This window comes from Euleptes europaea, chromosome 1 (assembly GCF_029931775.1).
Source record: "Euleptes europaea isolate rEulEur1 chromosome 1, rEulEur1.hap1, whole genome shotgun sequence".
Taxonomy (NCBI): domain Eukaryota; kingdom Metazoa; phylum Chordata; class Lepidosauria; order Squamata; family Sphaerodactylidae; genus Euleptes; species Euleptes europaea.
Genome location: NC_079312.1, coordinates 28,623,139 through 28,644,118, shown reverse-complemented (window position 1 = coordinate 28,644,118; position 20,980 = coordinate 28,623,139). Strand labels below are relative to the sequence as shown.

Genomic DNA, 20,980 nt, shown 5'->3' with positions numbered 1-20,980 from the left:
TCTTCCTGGTGTCTAGATGGAAACTCTTTTGATTGAATTTCAACCCGTTAGTTCTGGTCTGACCTCTGGGGCAACAGAAAACAACTTGGCAGCACCCTCCTCTACATGACAGCCCTTCAAGACTTGACGATGGTTCTCATATCCCCTCTCAGTCTTCTCCTCTCCAGGCTAAACATACCCAGCTCCTTCAACCTTTCCTCACAGGACTTGGTCTCTAGACCCCTCACCGTCTTTGTTGCCCTTCTGTTATATTTTCAAGCGACTAAAAGGTCATTAACATTTGTAACATATCGCCTAATGTTTAAGGGCCCCCACTTCATCAGGGGCCCACAGGGCCCACTTGCCATCGGGCAAGCTAACACTCTGGCCAGTCCGCCACTGCTTCCCAGGGCCGGTGCTACCATTAGGCAAACTAGGCGCCCCCTAAAAAGTTTTTTGCTTTTATTTTTTTTCTACAAGATATCTGTTTTTAAATATTGGTTAGCAATTGTGGGGGAGGGCACAAGTAGTTAGCCTTGCCTAGGGTGCAAAAATGACTGGCACCAGCCCTGTCTATATGACAGCCCTTCAAATACTTGAAGATGGTTATCATATTACCCCTCAGTCTTCTCCTCTCCAGGATAACCATACCCAGCTCCTTCAACCTTTCCTCATAGGACCTGGTCTCCAGTCCCCTCACCGTCTTTGTTGCCCTTCTATTATATATTTTCAAGCGACTAAAAGGTCATCAACATTTTCTAACATATTGCCTAATGTTTAAGAGGGCCCCACGTCATCAGGGGCCCACAGGGCCCACTTGCCATCGGGCAAGCTGACACCCTGGCCAGTCCGCCACTGCTTCCCAGGGCCAGTGCTAACATTAGGCGAACTAGGCCTAGGGCGCAGACCTCAGAGGGGCGCAGAAGTGGCCTGAGGGGCACAGTTTAAACTTGGGGGGGAAATGCAACGGATAATTTATATATTTTATTTTATTTTAAGATAAGTACCCCAACAGTGCTATAGAATGTAATTAATTATGTGTGTGTGTGTGTGAAGTGCCGTCAAGTCGTTTCCAACTCATGGCGACCCTATGAATCAATGCCCTTCAAAGTATCCTATCCTTAACAGCCTTGCTCAGATCTTGCAAATTGAGGGCCGTGGCTTCCTTTACAGAGTCAATGAATTATGTTGTGTGTGTGTTAAGTGCCATCAAGTCGCTTCCGACTCATGGCGACCCTATGAATGAAAGTCCTCCAAAGTGTCCTATCTTTGACAGCCTTGCTCAGATCCTGCAAATTGAAGGCCGTGGCTTCCTTTATTGAGTCAATCCATCTCTTGTTGGGTCTTCCTCTTTTCCTGCTGCCCTCAACTTTTCCTAGCATGACTGTCTTTTCCAGTGACTCTTGTCATCTCATGACGTGACCAAAATACGAGAGCCTCAGTTTAGTCATTTTCGCTTCTAGGGTCAGTTCAGGCTTGATTTGATCTAGAACCCACTGATTTGTTTTTGTTTTTTTGGCAGTCCACGGAATCCGTAACACTCTCCTCCAAAGCTACATTTTCAAAGGAATCTATTTTCTTGTCGAAGGCTTTCACGGTCAAAGTTCATTGGTTCTCGTAGGTTATCCGGGCTGTGTGACCAAGACCACGGTCACACAGCCAGGATAACCTACAAGAATCAATCTATTGTGGAAGGCTTTCACGGTCAGAGTTCATTGGTTCTTGTAGGTTATCCGGGCTGTGTGACTGTGGTCTTGGTATTTTCTTTCCTGACGTTTCGCCAGCAGCTGTGGCAGGCATCTTGAGAGGAGTGACACTGAAGGACAGTGTCTCTCAGTGTCAAGTGTGTAGGAAGAGTAATATATAGTCAGAAAGGGGTTGGGTTTGAGCTGAATCACTTTTGATACTTTTTGATACTTTTTGCAGGACAATGATTCAGCTCAAACCCAACCCCTTTCTGACTATATATTACTCTTCCTACACACTTGACACCGAGAGACACTGTCCTTCAGTGTCACTCCTCTGAAGTTGCCTGCCACAGCTGCTGGCGAAACATCAGGAAAGAAAATACCAAGACCACAGTTACACAGCCCGGATAACCTACAAGAACCAAAGAACCAATCTATTGTCTTCCTATTGAAGTGCTCCTGTATTACTTAGCAGCCAATGATCAGCAATACAGTCGGAGGTTGGAAGATAAAGATCTGTTTATTGAGGCCAAAATAAATGCAGTCGGGTGTGTTTACCTCAAACATGCAGGTAAATTCACACACCAGAACAAAAGATGGCAACATTTATAACCTCTGGTCAGGGGTGTTACAATACACGCAATACAGAGCATAGACATACACTGCCCAGCTTTAATTCTAACACCCCCTAAAAAGTTTTGCGCTTTTCTTTTTTTCTCCCCTACATCTATGTTGAAATATTGGTGAGCACAGGTAGTCAGCCTGGCCTGGCCTGGGGAGGCAAAAAACGACTGGCCCCGGCCTATTTTCTTCCCATCCGCTTTCTTCACTGCCCAGCTTTAATTCTAACACCCCCCTAAAAAGTTTTGCACTTTTCTTTTTTTCTCCCCTACAAGACATCTGCGTTGAGATATTGGTGAGCACAAGCAGTCAGCCTGTCCTGGGGGGGGGGGGGGGCAAAAAATGACTGGCCCCGGCCTATTTTCTTCCTATCCGCTTTCTTCACTGGCCAGCTTTAATTCTAACACACACACCCCAAAAAGGTTTTGGACTTTTCTTTTTTTCTCCCCTACAAGACATCTGCGTTGAGATATTGGTGAGCACAAGCAGTCGGCCTGGCCTGGGGGGGGGGGGGGGCAAAAAATGACTGGCCCCGGCCTATTTTCTTCCCATCCGCTTTCTTCACTGCCCAGCTTTAATTCTAACACCCCCCCCTAAAAAGTTTTGCGCTTTTCTTTTTTTCTCCCCTACAAGACATCTGTATTGAGATATTGGTGAGCACAGTCAGCCTGGCCTGGGGGGGGGGGGGCTGCATTGAGATATTGGTGAGCACAAGCAGTCAGCCTGGCCTGGGGGGGCAAAAAATGACTGGCCCCGGCCTATTTTCTTCCCACTTGCTTTCTTCACTGCCCAGCTTTAATTCTAACACCCCCCTAAAAAGTTTTGCGCTTTTCTTTTTTTCTCCCCTACAAGACATCTGCGTTGAGATATTGGTGAGCACAAGCGGTCAGCCTGTCCTGGGGGGGGGGGCAAAAAATGACTGGCCCCGGCCTATTTTCTTCCTATCCGCTTTCTTCACTGCCCAGCTTTAATTCTAACACACACACCCCAAAAAGGTTTTGCACTTTTCTTTTTTTCTCCCCTACAAGACATCTGCGTTGAGATATTGGTGAGCACAAGCAGTCGGCCTGGCCTGGGGGGGGGGGACAAAAAATGACTGGCCCCGGCCTATTTTCTTCCCATCCGCTTTCTTCACTGCCCAGCTTTAATTCTAACACCCCCCTAAAAAGTTTTGTGCTTCTCTTTTTTTCTCCCCTACAAGACATCTGTGTTGAGATATTGGTGAGCACAAGCAGTCAGCCTGGCCTGGGGGGGGGGGGGGGGCAAAAAATGACTGGCCCCGGCCTATTTTCTTCCCACCCGCTTTCTTCACTGCCCAGCTTTAATTCTAACACCCCCCCTAAAAAGTTTTGCGCTTTTCTTTTTTTCTCCCCTACAAGACATCTGTATTGAGATATTGGTGAGCACAGTCAGCCTGGCCGGGGGGGGGGGGCTGCGTTGAGATATTGGTGAGCACAAGCAGTCAGCCTGGCCTGGGTGGGGGGCAAAAAATGACTGGCCCCGGCCTATTTTCTTCCCACCCGCTTTCTTCACTGCCCAGCTTTAATTCTAACACCCCCCTAAAAAGTTTTGTGCTTCTCTTTTTTTCTCCCCTACAAGACATCTGTGTTGAGATATTGGTGAGCACAAGCAGTCAGCCTGGCCTGGCCTGGGGGGGCAAAAAATGACTGGCCCCGGCCTATTTTCTTCCCACCCGCTTTCTTCACTGCCCAGCTTTAATTCTAACACCCCCCCCAAAAAAAGTTTTGCTCTTTTCTTTTTTTCTCCCCTACAAGACATCTGCGTTTAGATATTGGCGAGCGCAAGTAGTCAGCCTGGCCTGGGGGGGGGGGCAAAAATGACTGGCCTGGGCCTATTTTCTTCCCACCCGCTTTCTTCACTGCCCAGCTTTAATTCTAACACCCCCCTAAAAAGTTTTGCGCTTTTCTTTTTTTTCTCCCCTACAAGACATCTGTATTGAGATATTGGTGAGCACAGTCAGCCTGGCCGGGGGGGGGGGGGCTGCGTTGAGATATTGGTGAGCACAAGCAGTCAGCCTGGCCTGGGTGGGGGGCAAAAAATGACTGGCCCCGGCCTATTTTCTTCCCACCCGCTTTCTTCACTGCCCAGCTTTAATTCCAACACCCCCCCCCAAAAAAGTTTTGCTCTTTTCTTTTTTTCTCCCCTACAAGACATCTGCATTGCGATATTGGTGAGCACAAGCGGTCAGCCTGGCCTGGGTGGGGGGCAAAAAATGACTGGCCCGGGCCTATTTTCTTCCCACCCGCTTTCTTCACTGCCCAGCTTTAATTCCAACACCCCCCCCAAAAAAAGTTTGGGGGGGGGGGCAAAAACCGACTGGCCCCGGCCCTGCTGCTTCCCTTCCTCCCCTGGGCTCGGGGTGGCGCGGTGGGCTGGCTGCAAGCCCCCCGCCCCCTGGACCCGCCCCCTCCTTCCCCCCCCCCCTCTCGCTCGCTCGCTCACTCACTGCAGCACCGACGCCGGGCAGCGCCATGGAGGAGCCGGCTCCGGCGCCGCCGCCGCGCAGTGCAGCCGCGCACCCCGGCCGCCGCCGCCTCCTGCAGCAGCAGCAGCAGCCGCCGCGCTTCTGCCCCTGACCCCCGGCCCGGCCGCCCCATGGCCCTGCCCGGCCCTCGCCCCGCCGGGGGCCCCCAGGCGGCCCTGCTGGTGCTCACGGGCTGGCTCTTGCTCTCTCCCCCGCTGGGCGCAGGCAAGAAGAGGCTGCACATCGGCGCGCTCTTCCCCATGACCGGCGGCTGGCCCGGGGGCCAGGCCTGCCTGCCCGCCGCCCAGATGGCCCTCGAGGACGTCAACAGCCGCAGGGACATCCTGCCCGACTACGAGCTGCGCCTCGACCCCCGCGACAGCGAGGTGAGAGACCCCCCCCTCTCCCCTCCGCTCGCACTCGCCTTCGCCCGGGGAATAAGGAGGGATGCGGGGGGGGGGGGAGGCACCCGAGTCAAGGGGTGTTGGGGGAGGAGATTGGGGAGGGGCCGTGGCTCAGTGCTTGGGTGCAGAAGGGTCCCAGGTTCAATCCCCAGCATCTCCAGTTCAAGGGACTAGGCAGGTGGGTGATGGGAAAGACCTCAGCCTGGGATGAAGCATCTGGCTGGCCACTCTTTGGGAAATATGTCCCGTATTAGATGAGCCTTTTTGGTCTGCTCTGCGTAGCGACCCACTCATCTTCCGTGGTGGTCTTCCATCCAAGTGCTGACTGTGGCCCACCCTGCTTAGCTCCCAAGCCCTGACAGGGGAGGGGCCGTGGTAGCGCCTCTGCTTGGCATGCAGAAGGTCCCAGGTTCAATCCCCAGCATCTCCAGTTCAAGGGACTAGGCAGGTGGCGATGTGAAAGACCTCAGCCTGAGATCCTGGAGAGCTGCTGCTGGTCTGAGTAGACAATCCTGACTTGGATGGACAAGGGGTCTGATTCAGTATAAGGCAGCTCCATGTGTTCATGTGAGAGCTGTGAAGGGGTTTTTTGGGGAGGGGGGCACTGTTACAAGAGGGAGGGGGTTAGCTGCAGAGCTGGGGAGCCTGAGTGGGAATGTTGTTCCTGGTGGCCACAAGCGCAGCCAGGTGAGGGAATGACTGGCCACACAAACACTTTGGAGGTGGTTTGCTCTGCGCCCCACTTGTCCTGGTCCCCAAGGATAATACAGAGACTCAGCGATAGACAAGACAGCCGAAGGGGCTTCGAGAGCTCCGGCCGTGGATGGGGTGGGGTGGGTGAGGGGTTGCTTCTCTCCTCAAGGATGCTCTGCTCTTCTATGCCACAGCGGGTAAGGGCTGTAGCTCTGTGGCAGAGCATCTGCTTGTCATGCAGAAGGTCCCAAGGTTCAGTCACAGGCATCTCCAGTTAAAGGGACCAGGCGAGTAGATGATGGGAAAGACCTCTGCCTGAGACCCTGGAGAGCCGCTGCCGGTCTGCGTAGACAATACTGACTTTGATGGACCAGGGTTTGGTATAAGGTGATTAGGTATAAGGCAGTTTCATGTGTTCATGTGAAGAAGGGATGGAGGGATGACATGACCTTGGAAGCGGGGTAGGGGTGGGGCTTTGGCAATGCAGGGGTGAGAGGGGTAACGGGGGTCTCCCGGTCAAGACAGAGGCACCCTCCCTGAGGGCTAAAAGGTGAGGACTGAGGAAAATGGAGTTGCAGAGTTGTTCTGGCAAGGGTTACTCTGAGCCAACGTGACAGCAAGGTGAAAGCGAAGCAGAAAGGGATGCAGGAGGAGGGGTGCCACCGAAAGTATGAAGGGAGGGGGTCGTACGGCCCGAGAACAGTTTGAGAGCATGATCAGAACATGAGCTGATAGGAACATCTGGGGAGGGGGGAGGGATCGCTAGGGAGAGTCGCATAGAGACTTTGAATCAAATGCTCAAAAGAGTGAGGCGTGGATGGACAGAGGGTCAAGGAGCACTTTTTTAATGCCTGTATCAAGAACTGGGAGAGTGAACATGAGGGGACAGTAGCCGAGAAGGGCAGTGGGTTTGGGAGGTAGGATTTTGGAGAGCGCTAGTAAGGAGGGGGATGTTAAAGGGCTGTTTACCCTATTATCTGTGTGGGGATTTCTTGCTGGTAATATGGACTAGCCTAAAGGATGGGTTTGCGACGGGGACTGCCACAGCCTTTTCGATACCAAATTGCTTCTATGGAGGTAACACTAAATGTCAGCCCGTCAGCTGCCTAAGGGTGAGAGGTGGGTGAAGTGGCTTCATTGTTGCAGTGACATGAAGGAGGTGGGCAGTCACCGTTAGACCACCATCCCCTCCGACCTGCCTGGCTGGTCCTTTCTAGAGTCTGACTGAAAAGTTCTTTCTAGGGCTGTAGGCCTGGGCAGATGGGCACTGTTGACATGAAACCACGTAGGCCACTCTAGAGAGGTGGGATAAAAGATGTAATAAATAGACAGTTTGATGACACAGTCCTGCCAAGAGAGAAGGGGGGGGGTCACAGAGTCCCTTTCATTAGCACTGCTATTCAGTTTGAGCCAGGATCACAGACCCAAATTCCTGACCCCGTGGGCTGCCATCAGGTGTTCATGCGTCCTTGGGGGGGCGGGGAGAGAGAGAGAGATGTGTTTGTCTGGAAGGGGAGTGCAGTGAAGGGGGTCTGAGGTATGTCAAGTCAGGGATAGAAGTGCATAAAAGATGAAAGCTCTCTCAAAGTCGCATTTTGTCAATGCCTTTGATGTGACTGATTGAGAACGGGCCTCATAATCCCCTTCAGCGGCAAATGTGGCCACAGGACGGAGAGGTCAGGTCTTCGCCACCAGCCATGTCCTCAGAATATGACCACAATTCTGTCAGACTGGATTCGGAAGATGAACCGCATGGTGGTTGTACTGTCAATGCCCCCCCCCCCCGCCATATTCCCCCTTATTTGTTTTCCTCCTTTCCACCATCATTCCCGTGGCATTATTGTACCTGCTCTGTGACCATCTCTTGCATGCCTGCCTTTCCCCATAAATTCTGATGGGTCTCCAATTCCTACCATTTGGCGCACCGTCCAACCCTTGGGCTCAGACTCAGCTTGTGGCTCCTGGTTTTCTGATTTCCCCGTGATGGTTCAGAGCATCATTTAACTCCGTGTGACCGGTATCAGAATGTTCTGTGGACAAGAACGATGGAAGAAACCAAGGGTGAGGACTGGAAGGTGCTCAAAGAACGCCCTCACAGCCAGGCATTGTCAGGGAAGAGGTGACGTCTGTGGCCTTCTAGCCTTGAACACAGCTGCAGGCTTTCACCGCTAGGATGGGAAGGCTGTCCAGGCACAGTTCCTGGCCTCCCCATGGCAGGAAGTTAAACCACATTTTCCTTCCAGAGTTGGCAGGTGAACATGGGAACTCTTTGCGGTCTTTGCTCAGAAGTTACTCGCCTTCTTCCCTTTTTCGGTGGCAGATGCCTGAGGATTGGTTGCATTCGCACTGGGCCAGTTCAACAGTAACAGTGATTGTGGGTTGGGGGGCTACAAGGATTATCCGCACTGCAACACAAAATGCTCAAGTTTCGCTGCACATGCCTGCCCTTTAAACCCTTGTACTGACTTTGGCTAGCTGATTCTTGAGTCCACCTTTCAGTATTTCCACCCTCGTGAAAACACGTGCTCCCTGTTTTCTATCTGGCTGTCTCCCGTATTCATTCCCTGAATCTCAACTTCTGCATCCTTCCATATTCCCAGCTGTCCGTGCTCTACGCATCTTCTTTTACCCACATTCCTTTGCTTCCTCATCCCAGTATTTCTCAAGGTGCCTTATCCACAAAGCAAAACATGTCATTCCCCCCCCCCCCGCTCCACGTGCCTGGCTTTATTCCCTTGTCCTAGGCGACTGTTTCCAAGAACACTTCTTTTTCTTCTCCGTCTCTGCCCAACTCCCCCTCCCCAGCTTTCTTTCTGTCCCTGAATCCAGCCACCTGTCCATCAATCATAGCCTCAATCTGGTCCGTCAGTCTATCTGGTTGTCTGTCCCTCCTCCCACACAAGCGTACACCCCTTCTGTGCCGCGCCTGCTCTTTTTCTCGCGCTCCCTCCTTCGCTGCTCTGTGCCTCCTAGTCACCCCCCTACCCCACGTTCCCTTTGTTCCCCCCCATTGAAGCCCCGCTCCCTGGTGCTCACAGGTTGCCGTGGCAGCGCCTGCTGATTGGGTTGCCATGGAAACTGATCCTCTTTCCCGGGCGGCGATGCCCTGAATAATTCATCATCCCCTTGCGGTGGCGGCGCACAGCCAGGAGCAGTGTTGGCAAGGAGGTGGGAGAGCGGAGGGTGGGGTGGCTGGCACGTTGGTCCAGAGAGAGAGAGACAGCCGGGCAGGGGGTCAGGCGGGGTGTGGGGAGGCAGGGGCTATCTTAAGATCGAAGGAGAGGCATAAAAAGGGGTTTCGCGGTCTCTGGGGGGTGGATGGGTAAATTGACAGCTCTGTTGGCACAAGCACCCTTACCCGCTGTTGGGAAAGCCAACAGATCATCTGTTCTGTGCCGAGGGCTGCCTTCTGCTGTCCCGTCCCCCGCCCCAAGCTATTAGCCATGACAGCTAAGAATGGAATCTCCATCTTTCCAGTCAGCATCTCCAGTAGCAGATGCTGGGGACAAACAGGGGGAGGGTAATAATCTCCCTTCATGCCCTGCTGTTGAGTCTATGGGATGAAGCATCTGGCTGGCCACTCTTTGGGAAATATGTCCCGTATTAGATGAGCCCTTTTGGTCTGCTCTGTGTAGCGACCCACTCATCTTCCGTGGTGGTCTCCCATCCAAGTGCTGACTGTGGCCGACCCTGCTTAGTTCCCAAGCCCTGACAGGGGAGGGGCCGTGGTAGCTCCTCTGCTTGGCATGCAGAAGGTCCCAGGTTCAATCCCCGGCATCTCCAGTTAAAGGGACCAGGCAAGTAGGTGATGTGAAAGACCTCTGCCTGATTGTTCCAGATTGTTGGAGCCATTACAGCAAGTGCTCTGGAATGGGCTGATTGATGTATGTACCTCCTCAAACTGAAGGGAGAAGGGGCTGGGAAGAATAAAAGTTGAGTACAGGTACATACTGGGAAAGGTGCTCCTTCAGTTATGAGGGTTCCAGATCATGAAGGACTCTACAGGTAAAATCCAGCACCATATACTAAGCCCATAAACACACAGCAAGCCAGAATAGATCTTTCAGAATAGCTGTAAAAGGTAGGTAAAGGTGCAAGCACCAAGGGATTAAGGCAAGGGGCTGTGGCTCAGTGGTAGAGCATCTGCTTGGCATGCAGAAGGTCCCAGGTTCAATCCCTGGCATCTCCAGCTAAAGGGACTAGGCAAGTAAGTGATGTGAAAGACCTCTGCCTGAGACCCTGGAGAGCCGTTGCCAGCCTGAGTAGACAATACTGACTTTGATGGACCAAGAGTCTGATTCAGTATAAGGCAGCTTCATGCGTTCATGTGTTCCGGATGTTGACGGCACATTCTTCTTTGGTCTGCTTCATCAAGGCAATGACCTTTTGTGTATTCTGTCCCATTGCATACTGGCTATGTGGGAGGTGACTGAACTGCAAGGAGTCTTCTCACCTCTGCTGGAGTCAATATCTGAGCAGTATCCTTGATTAGAACAGGATAGGATAAGGATCCTGGCCAAACAGTTCTAGTCCCATTCTTCAGGACTGGGCTTAGGGAGGGGCTATGGCTCAGTGGTAGAGCATCTGCTTGGCATGCAGAAGGTCCCAGGTTCAATCCCCGGCATCTCCAGTTAAAGGGGACTAGGCATGTAGGTGATGTGAAAGACCTCTGCCTGAGACCCTGGAGAGCCGCTGCCGGTCTTAGTAGACAATACTGACTTGGATGGACCGAGGGTCTGATTCAGTAGAAGGCAGCTTCATGTGTTCATGTGTTTAGGCAACCAGGGATTTGCATAGTTCCGCGTTACTAATTTTTTCTTCATGGACAAGAGTTAGGGGAGGGTAGCCATCCATTTGGGAAAGGGAATAATAGCCACAGTGCGCAGACAGAAGGCACCTGATGAGGTCAACTTGCCGAAGCTAGAGCCTAGGTTTAGTTGATGTCTGGCTGGGAGACTGCCTGGGAAAATCCATGCATGCCACCTGAAGCTCTTTAATGGAAGAAAGGTGGGGATAGGAACATAATAAATAAACAAATGTGTGGCTGGCTCCATGGTGTACCTTTTTGTCACTACTCATCAAGATACCTCCTTCCTCCCCACACTGCTAGCAGATTCTTCTGCGTCTCATTGCACTTCACCATGCCTGCATTTCCATGGCCGTCAGAATCTTCCATGTCTCTTCTATGCTACCTGTTTGATAAGCTCTGTCCTCTCCTTTCATTCCTGTCAACGTGGTGTAGCAGTTAAGAGCAGTGGTTTGGAGTGGTGGACTCTGATCTGGAGAACCGGGTTTGATTCCCCACTCCTCCATACGAGCGGCAGAGGCTAATCTGGCGAACTGGATTGGTTTCCCCACTCCTACACACGAAGACAGATGGGTGACCCTGGGCTAGTCACAGCTCTCTCCAAACTCTCATCTACCTTGCAGGGTGTCTGTTGTGGGGAGGGGAAGGTGATTGTAAGCCGGTTTGATTCTCCCTTAAGTGGTAGAGAAAGCTGGCATATAAAAACCAACTCTTCTTTTTCTTCCTAATGTAGACTGCCACTGTGTTCTATACAGTACTTGAAGAAGAATAAGAGTTGTTTTTAATATGCCGACTTTCTCCACCACTTAAGGAAGAATCAAACCGGCTTACAATCCCCTTCCCTTCCCCTCCCCACAGCAGACACCCTGTGAGATAGGTGGGGCTGAGAGAGCTCTTAACAGAACTGTGACTAGCCCAAGGTCACCCAGCTGGCTTCGTGTGTAGGAGTGGGGAAACCAACCCAGTTCACCAGGTTAGCCTCCCCCGCTCACGTGAAGGGGTGAGGAATCAAACCCGGTTCTCCAGATCAGAGTCCACCACTCCAAACCACCGCTCTTAACCACTACACCATACTGGCTCCCTCAACTTGCTGTGCAGTTGGCTCCAAAATTAATAACAAGCAGTAGAAAGAGCGGTTGCCTTGAAGCCCTTTTTCTAGGAACGTCTGGATGTGTTCTGAGTGGGAAGGGTGTGGGATTGGGGGAAGTCAGGGATACTTTGCTGTCCTTGGAATGTGATTCATCAAGTTGTCTCACCCCTGCAGTGCGAGCCGGGCGTGGCCACCAAATTCTTGTACGAGCTGCTCTACAATGACCCCATCAAGATTGTCCTTTTGCCGGGCTGCAGCAGTGTTTCCACCCTGGTGGCTGAGGCTGCGCGCATGTGGAACCTCATTGTGGTGAGCACCTCTCATGTTGTGTGTATGCATGCATATGCAGTGTCAGTGGAGGGCATGGGACGCACAAGTCTTGACTGGAGTCAGAGCTCAGTGATGCGAAGTATTTCATTCCTGGAATAGTGTGATGAGAACGTCTGGGAGCATATGCAGAATTCTCTCAGTGCTTTTAGTACAGCCTCTTAGGGTTTTCCAGAGTAAACCAGCCTGGAAACTCAGCCCTGGCATAGTGCAGTTTCAAAATTAAGTCCTGGAATAGGGAGGGGATGAAGCAGGCCTGAAAGGCAGAGGCCGTGGCTTAGTGGTAGAGTGCATGGTTTGCATACAGAAAGTCCCACGTTCAATCCCAGCCATCGCCAGTTAAATAATCAATTAATAGGTGATGTGAAAGACCTCTGTCCAAGAGGTGCTGCCAGTCAGAGTAGAAAATACCGACCCCAGTAAAGCAGCAGTCTGACTCATGTTCATGTGCCTTTATTTTTGTGGAGGGGCTGTTGCTCAGGGGTAGAGCATCTGCCTGGCATGCAGAAGGTCCCAGGTTCAATCCCCGGCATCTCCAGTTAAAGGGACTAGGCAGGTAGGTGATGTGCAAGACCTCTGCCTGAGACCCTGAAGAGCTGCTGCTGGTCTGAGTAGACTTTGATGGACCAAGGGTCTGATTCAATGTAAGGCAGCTTCACATATTCATGTGGCTCTAGGACTAGAGTATATCTAGAACCTCAGGACCAGGCTTGTATGAATGGGACAAGGAGAAAGGCACGTGGGAAATCTTGATCCCAAAGTGAGGGGAGGCCAACCGTACTACTGTTTTCTTTATGCCATGGTCTTTTGGAAGCACCTAGCTGGCCGCTATAGGAAACCAGACGCTGGTCTGGATGGACCCCTGGTCTGACTGAGCAGGGCTCATTGTGTGTATCTCAGCCTTTTCCTTTCTTAGCTGTGCCTCTTTCCTTCCAGCTGTCCTACGGCTCCAGCTCGCCAGCGCTCTCCAATCGCCAGCGTTTCCCCACCTTCTTCCGCACGCATCCCTCGGCCACTCTCCACAACCCCACCCGCGTGCAGCTCTTCAAAAAGTGGGGCTGGACCAAGATTGCCACCATCCAGCAGACCACAGAGGTCTTCACCTCGGTATGGAGCCCCTTACCTGAAGCTGTCCTCAACAGTTATCTTTCAGGCATTCTGTAATGTCCAGCAGGCCCCTGAGTTGTAGTCAGAGCACTGGCTCTCAGCCCTATAATTAGTAACGCCAACCCTAACCCAGGGGGTTTATCAACTGTCCTTGCATTCTATCATTCCAGCATGGTGTAGAGGTTAAGAGCAGTGGTTTGGAGCGGTGGACTCTGATCTGGAGAACAGGGTTTGATTCCCCACTCCTCCACATGAGCGGCGGAGGCTAATCTGGTGAACTGGATTTGTTTCCCCACTCCTACACACAAAGCCAGCTGGGTGACCTTGGGCTAGTCACACACTCTCAGTCATGCCTACCTTTCAGGGTGTCTGTTGTGGGGAGGGGGAGGGAAGGTGATTGTAATCCGGTTTGATTCTTCCTTAAGTGGTAGAGAAAGTTGGCATATGAAAACCAACTCCTTTTCTTCTTCTTCTAATAGTGTTCTGGGTAGTCCTGTGACTACCAGCGAAACGGTGAAACGAGGCCACCCATGCATGAGGCAGGGGGTTCTGCATATGCCAGGGACTGCCCTGGTATGCAGAATAATGTGTCACGATGGAAGCCTTGTTAGGCTGTCACTAGCCATAGAAAAGAGCAAGAGTCCAGTAGCACCTTAAAGACTAGCAACATTTCTGGCAGGGTATAGTGTGTGTGTGTGTGTGTGTGTTAAGTGCAGAATAACAGTACCTTATTAACTTTTAAAACAGGAAAGGAACACTATTTAAAAACAAGTTTGACAAGGAGTGAGCATGTTCATTGCCCCCAATAGAATATTGAGGGCTGTTAACTGTTAGTGGGAGTGGGGGGGAGAGAGAAAGGGAGAATGAAAAGGAATTGTTATGCCGGAGCACTGCTTAAAGTGTCCTAGGGAGAAGGATGAATATTGGGGTATTCTTGCCTCACGGCATCCCCTAACTCCAGGACGCTACACCCTTTTAAGGGCTCTGACCCTTTTGGAGGGAAAAGAGTGTGGGAGTGGTTGATGCATTAAGATCAGAGGAAAAGGATCTCTTCCGATCCTCGTAAACCCTTCCCCACCTCTCAGAAAAATTGCACCTGTGAAAGGGGCAGTGCCCTTGACTGCTTAAGGTATGCATGCCCACCCACCCCCATTCCCCATCAGCCCGACTCTCCCAACATGAGATGGATTGACTCTATAAAGGAACCCACGGCCCTCAGTTTGCAAGGCCTGAGCAAGGCTGTTAACGAGAGGACGTTTTGGAGGACATTAATTCATAAGGTTGCCATAAGTCGGAAGCGACTTGACGGCACTTAACACACACTTCTGTCCTGTTCTGCTTCCTGCTGTAGGGTAATTGCAGAAAGGATGGGATATAAATTCTGTAAATAAGTAAAACTGTGCTGCAGTGATAGCTTTCTGAGACTCAGGACTCGGTGAGCAGGAAGTGGCTTATTCCTGCCCCCCCCCCCCGAGCTGAGCAGTGGCACATTGTTGTGCCATGGGAGGGGGGGCTTGCACAGTCAATTACGGTACTCCCTCTGTGATTCTTTAGCCCCGCCAGTTCCCCAGATGACCAAATACATGGGGAGCAACCTGGGCAGAGTTGAGAGGTGGCTAAACTTGCCCCTTGCCTGCTAAACTTGCCCCTTGCCTTGGCTGGGACAGCTTTGCCCTGATAACAACAGTGTCCCTAGGTGAACCCCTTTATTTCCCCCACCATCTAAATAAATGGCTGCTATTCATTACAATGCAGATATGTAAGATGCTGCTTTTGAAGGCACAGATTGTCCTCTGTCCTTGAAAGTGTGCCAGACCCCCCCGGTCTTGCTGGGATCCCACAGGGAACACCGAGAGGTGCTATACCCCCCCTTTTTGAAATATACAGGCTAACCTGCCAGATACACATCGGCCTGTATAATGATGGGCTACACACTGATAAACGATGGACTAATTAGCCATCGGCATAGCGTCCTGGTGGGCTAGGTGGCTAGAGGATTCTTCTGCGATTGTTTGGCTGAGCCTCTTTTTGTTTTGTGCACCTTCCTGTACAGAACATGTTATCTGACGCAAACTTTGGCTTCTTGAGAATCTGTGAATTCCCAGTTTGCTTGCTTGTTTCTTGAAAAAACAGCATTCCCGTGATGCTAGCCCTCCTGGTTTCCAAGAAAAAAAAATGTGATAAGTGGGCAAGCAGTCTCTGTTGAAGTCTGGGAAAAGAAAGGTGACCTTGGAAGTGCTTCTGACGAACAGAGAAGGGCTCGTTTGCCTATTGTGACTCCACACCCCTTCCTCATTCTTACTCAACGAGCTGTTTCTATCTTCTTTCCTTGCTCTTTATCACCAGTTTCCATGCCAGAAGGTTTCAAATTGGCATGAACTAACATCCTGTCCTCCGAAGAAATTATACATGCTGATTTATTCCATGGGCAAACACGAGGTTGATAGGAGATTAGTGTTTGTTTCCCCAGCGCGCATTACATGGTCTCAGTCCTGATTAAAAGATCAGAAGGGGTTGTTAAGTCTAATGGAACTGATTTGGTGAATCCCCCACCCCCAGCCTTCAGCGGGATTTCAAAATGTATAGCTCACACAATGCAAGGGCCTTGTGTCCTCCATCCACTCTAAACGTTAGTTAACTTCTTGTTCCTGTTCAATTTAACAGGAAAACAAAATCCTGTTCATAGTATTATTAATTAACTCTAACAATCAACCCTTTATCCTGCAAACAGTTGGGCAACATGGCATTCATGGTTGTCTGTGATACCTGAGGTCAGAGAAATCATAGAGTTGGAAGGGGCCATACAGGCCATCTAGTCCAACCCCCTGCTCAATGCAGGATCATCCTAGAGCAGGGGTGTCAAGCATAAGGCCCGCAGGCCGGATCCAGCCTCTTGAGAGCTCTTATCTGGCCCGCGAGGCAGCCACTCCCCTCCACTCTGAATCTGGGCTGGCAAGGCCTGGCCTGGCCTAACCAAGTGACATTTATGTCATGTCCAGCCCTTGTAACAATTGAGTTTGACACCCCTGGCCTAGAACATCCCAGACAAGTGTTTGTCGAGCCGTGGCTTGAAGACTGCCAATGATGGGGAGCTCACCACCTGGAGTTCCATGCTAGAATCCTGAGAGCGAAGGCTGTAATCCCAGTCATGACCAATGTAAACATTACGTATGATAAGGATGAACTACTGCACAAGTGACCAACTTGACCTGTATAAACCACAACAAAAAATGCAGAGAATGGCTATATTTTAGAGACAGAGCAGCTGCTTTGCGTACAGAAGGTTCCCAGGTTCAGTCCTTGGCATCTCCAGTAGAAGGATGTTCGGCGGCAGGTACTGAGAAAGAGCCTATTTACCTGTAACCTCTTGAGCTGATGCCAAAAAGAGCATAAGATACTGAGCCAGATGGGCCAATGTCCTGACTTAATGTTAGGCATGTTCATAGTAGTGTGGTTATACTGACTTTCAATGTAGACAGTGCTTTAAAGAGCAACATTTGATTCCAGTAGCACCTTAGACACCAACAAGATGTTCATCATATAAGCTTGCAAGAGTCAAAGCTCTGACAAAGGGAGCTCTGACTCCCGAAAGCTTCATATAAGAACATAAGAAAGGCCCTGCTGGATCAGACCAAGGCCCATCAAGTCCAGCAGTCTGTTCACACAGTAGCCAACCAGGTGCCTCTAGGAAGCCCACAAACATACTCTGGAAATATTGTTGGTCTCTAAGGTCCTACTGGGCTTGAATCTTGAATCTTCTGCTTCAGACCAACATGGCTATCCAAAGTGCTCCAAAGAGTAATATATGCCCCCCTCCCAAAAAAGAGCAAAACCTCAGTTCCCTGTCCCAAGGAGCTCACATTCTGAAGCTAGACAGCAGAGGAGATGGTGGAATAGAGGAAGGGGTTGGTTAGGAAAGAGAAATAAGGCAACAGAAGGAAGGGACGGGATGCCATTAGTATGCCACTGGAGTGCTGTCTATTTCAGATGCACATTTGAGAGGCCTTTTTTCTCCCTGCTGAATCTTAATAAATGTCATCTGAGATCTCAGTTAAGTGCTACTTCTCTCCAAGAAGTCCTAAGAAGAACTGCCATTTGTAGTTTCAGACAAGGGAAAATTGCACAAATGATACTTGGGGAGAAGTGGAGCCTTTCTAGCCAGCTGTGTTCCCAATGTCCGTCACATTAATGCAAATGTTAAGCAAATGAGGCTATTTTTGTATGCACCGTGATCGGCAAATGGCCATAGCCCTCCTTCTCATCATGGTACATTTCCACCGTCTCCCTCAGGGCTCAGCAATTCTTCCAGTTGCTAAATCATGTTCTTTAACTCTTGGTCTAACCCAAGTCTTAGTCCCTAACCAGAGTCTTTTGGGAATGAAAATGACCGGAGTTGCCCTGTGGGATGCAGTGTGGCTTTTAACAAATCGCGTGGTTCCTGCAGAACCGGGGCACAATCCAGGGATGTGTGTGGTGTCTCTGTGGTCACTTTGGCTCAGTAATAGTACCTGTACTTTGCTCCCAAGAGGTCCCCGCTCCTCAGCTTCTGCCCTTAAAGGATCTCAGGTGTGTAGTGGTTAAGAGCAGTGGTTCGGAGTGGTGGACTCTGATCTGGAGAACCGGGTTTGATTCCCCACACCTCCACATGAGCGGCGGACACTAATCTGGTGAACCGGGTTGGTTTCTCCACTCCTACACATGAAGCCAGTTGGGTGACCTTGCGCTAGTCACAGTTCTATTAAGAGCTCTCTCAGCCCCACCTATCTCATAGGGTATCTGTTGTGGGAGGGGAAGGGAAGGCAATTATAAGCTGGTTTGATTCTGCCTTAAGTGGTAGAGAAAATCGGCATATAAAAACCAACTCTTCTTCTTAAGCGACATTCATAGTAGACCAAGCTAGATGGACCATTTTTCTAGCCGCGTACATAAGGTGGCTTCATACCTTTCTAGTCACAGTCTGTCGTGGATTTAAGTACACTCAGTGTCATTGATTTGAAGTCCATTGAAGTCTTGATGTAGGATTGTGGCCCAAGCGTCTAGTCCTTATGGCTGCAAGAAACGATGAAGGGCTTAGGTCATAGAGGGGGGTCTTCTGCTTTTCTTTAGAAATGTTGTCCTATCCATTCCTTCAAAACAGGTAAGACAACAGAAGATCCATGGTTGGATTCTTCCATTGTTTTAAAAATGCAATCACCAGGGCTCCTATTTGGATTGGGGGACACACAGGGCAGGAAGGAAGAGAGGGTTTAATTCTGTCCCCAGTGCACTTTCACCCCAACATTCACTCTGAATCCAAATCCTGCCTCTATGCATGACCTTTGCCACTAAACCAAAAGCACATGTTACCTTGGGGCAGGTATATTCTGCGCTTAAGATCAGTACACATTTTCTGTCAGGGTATACAGAGCTCCGGTCCCATGAAAAATGGGACACACACACGCATTTCTGAGATTTTACTGAGTGCTCCTCCACATTTTCAAGTTTTATCTTCATGGTCAAGGGGACCAGAAATTTTTCACAAATGAAAAGTGAAGTTTATTGTAATGTTGCATTTTCTTGATACCCGGGCTTTAAAAAACCCCAACTAACTCTTAACTATGAGGTCCCCCTTACTTGAGCATGGCTCCCAAAATGAATTCACGTTGCCTATTGCTAGAGCCAGCATGGTGTAGTGGTTAAGAGCGATGGTTTGGAGCGGTGGAGTCTGATCTGGTGAACCGGGTTCATTTTCCCACTCCTACCTATGAAGACAGCTGGGTGACCTTGGGCTAATTACACTCTCTCAGTCCCACCTACCTTACAGGGTGTTTGTTGTGGGGAGGGGAAGGGAAGGAGACTGTAAGCCGGTTTAATTCTCCCTTAAGCGGTAGAGAAAGTTGGCATATAAAAACCAACTCTTCTTTTTCTATGCTGTCATGATGCCTCCTTCTGTCTTCCCACAGACCTTGGATGACCTTGAGGAACGAGTCAAAGAGGCCGGCATTGAAATCACCTTCCGTCAGAGCTTCTTCTCGGACCCTACTGTGCCTGTCAAGAATCTCAAGGTGAGAGAAATGCACCTGGCTGTGATTGATTGTGTGTGGGGGGCGGTCTTCCCTTGTTTCCCATTACAGTCTGCAAGGCCCACTGAGGGGTAGGGTTGCCAACCTCCAGGTACTAGCTGGAGATCTCCTGCTATTACAACTGATCTCCAGCCAATAGAGATCAGTTCCCCTGGAGAAAATGGCCACTTTGGCAATTGGGCTCTATGGCATTTAAGTCCCTCCCCTCCCCAAACCCCATCCTCCTCAGGCTCTGCCCCAAAAAACTCCCACCAGTGGCAAAGAGGGATCTGGCAATCCTGCTGAGGGGTCCTCTGATTCATGTCACCTATGCATCAGGTGTGGAAGAAAGGTGTAAAAGAAGTATTCTTGTTTGCTGGGAGAGAAAAGGTATTCTTGTCTCCCTGTTATAGAAGTTTTTTACTTACTGTAGATTTCCCGAAGTCCAAACGCAAATACCCTTCCAAAGTGATTTTTTTGGGCTGGCCTTTAGAATTCAGCATAGGGTCATCAGGCAATGGTGGGGGGAGAAATATCGATGACATTTTGATGGAGCATATTTTGGTCACTTGAAGGTTTTGCGATTTGGAGCAGGGTGGGTGAGCAGGGAATGGGGGTGCAGTTTTCAATTCGTGTGCATGGCGCATCCCTGCTGTGCTAAGCATTCATGTGTGATGGTCTTCCTGGCATCCTGTATTACCCTCTAAAAGGGTAATACTGCTAGCGGCTCACCCTGGGCACATGTACAAGTCGTGGTGACCGGAGGGAGAACCAGCTTTCGGTGCCCGCCTTCTCTTTGCATTGTACTCCCAGCCACAAAAGGCTCTTACGTGCCGCCAGTCACTCACCCATTGCAGCCACCGCCTTCTGCTGATTGCAGGGCCTGGCATTTATAGAGGTCTACAAAATTATGCATGGTTTGGAGAGAGTGGACAGGGAGAAGTTCTTCTCCTTCTCCCATAATACTAGAACACGGGGTCATCTGCTAAAGCTGGAGGGTGAGAGATTCAAGACAGATAAAAGGAAGTATTTTTTCACACAATGCATAGTTAAATTGCTGGAACTCCCTGCCCCAGGATGTGGTGATGGCTGCCAGCTTGGAGGGCTTTAAGAGGGGAGTGGAGGTGTTCATGGAGGAAAGGGGTATTCATGGCTATTAGTTGGAATGGATGCTGGTCATGCTGCATACCTGTTCTCTCTAGTATCAGAGGATCATGCCTATTATATTGGGTGCGGTGGAACACGGGCAGGATGGTGCTGCTACAGTCGTCTTGTTAGTGGCTTCCTAGAGGCACCTGGTTGGCCACTGTGTGAGCAGACTGCTGGACTTGATGGGCTTTGGTCTGATCCAGCAGGGCCTTTCTTATGTTCTTATGTTCTTATGTATTCTGGTGGCTAATATTTGGGCAGACTCCCATCCTTCTGTCCAGGGGAGAGCCACCGCCACCAGCACCATGACATCATCAGCCGCAGCCATTTCTTTGGCAGGAGGCTGAAGTTGCCGTAGGCGTCTGGCGGCAGAGCCCAGAATCACGTGGCTTATTTCCATTCTTATATGAGGATTTGGGAGAAAACCAGGACTGTGGAACTCAGTTTTGGCTGGGCCGAAAATGCTCCTATCGCTCCCGGTGTGCTGCTGCCTGCTGTCCATAGATTTGGGATCCTGTGAAGCCAGAGTACACATACGGCACTCCCCGCAGGAGAACAGCATCGTCTCTGGGTGACTTGCTAGTTAATA

General features: G+C 50.5%; 2 protein-coding genes across 2 annotated transcripts in view; both read left to right on the top strand.

Moving 5' to 3' along the window:
• Positions 1-4,885, top strand: part of LOC130474693 (gamma-aminobutyric acid type B receptor subunit 1-like) — a 50,666-nt gene extending 45,781 nt beyond the window's left edge. The window contains exon 4 of the mRNA XM_056846395.1: positions 4,761-4,885. Coding sequence (XP_056702373.1) covers positions 4,761-4,885 — 125 coding nt within the window. The remainder of the gene's footprint in view (positions 1-4,760) is intronic.
• Positions 4,886-4,892: 7 nt separating this feature from the next.
• GABBR1 (gamma-aminobutyric acid type B receptor subunit 1) overlaps positions 4,893-20,980 on the top strand; it is a 39,776-nt gene continuing 23,688 nt past the window's right edge. Inside the window, exons 1-4 of the mRNA XM_056867366.1 lie at positions 4,893-5,159; positions 11,942-12,076; positions 13,031-13,201; positions 19,144-19,245. Coding sequence (XP_056723344.1) covers positions 4,905-5,159; positions 11,942-12,076; positions 13,031-13,201; positions 19,144-19,245 — 663 coding nt within the window. The 5' untranslated portion in view covers positions 4,893-4,904. The remainder of the gene's footprint in view (positions 5,160-11,941; positions 12,077-13,030; positions 13,202-19,143; positions 19,246-20,980) is intronic.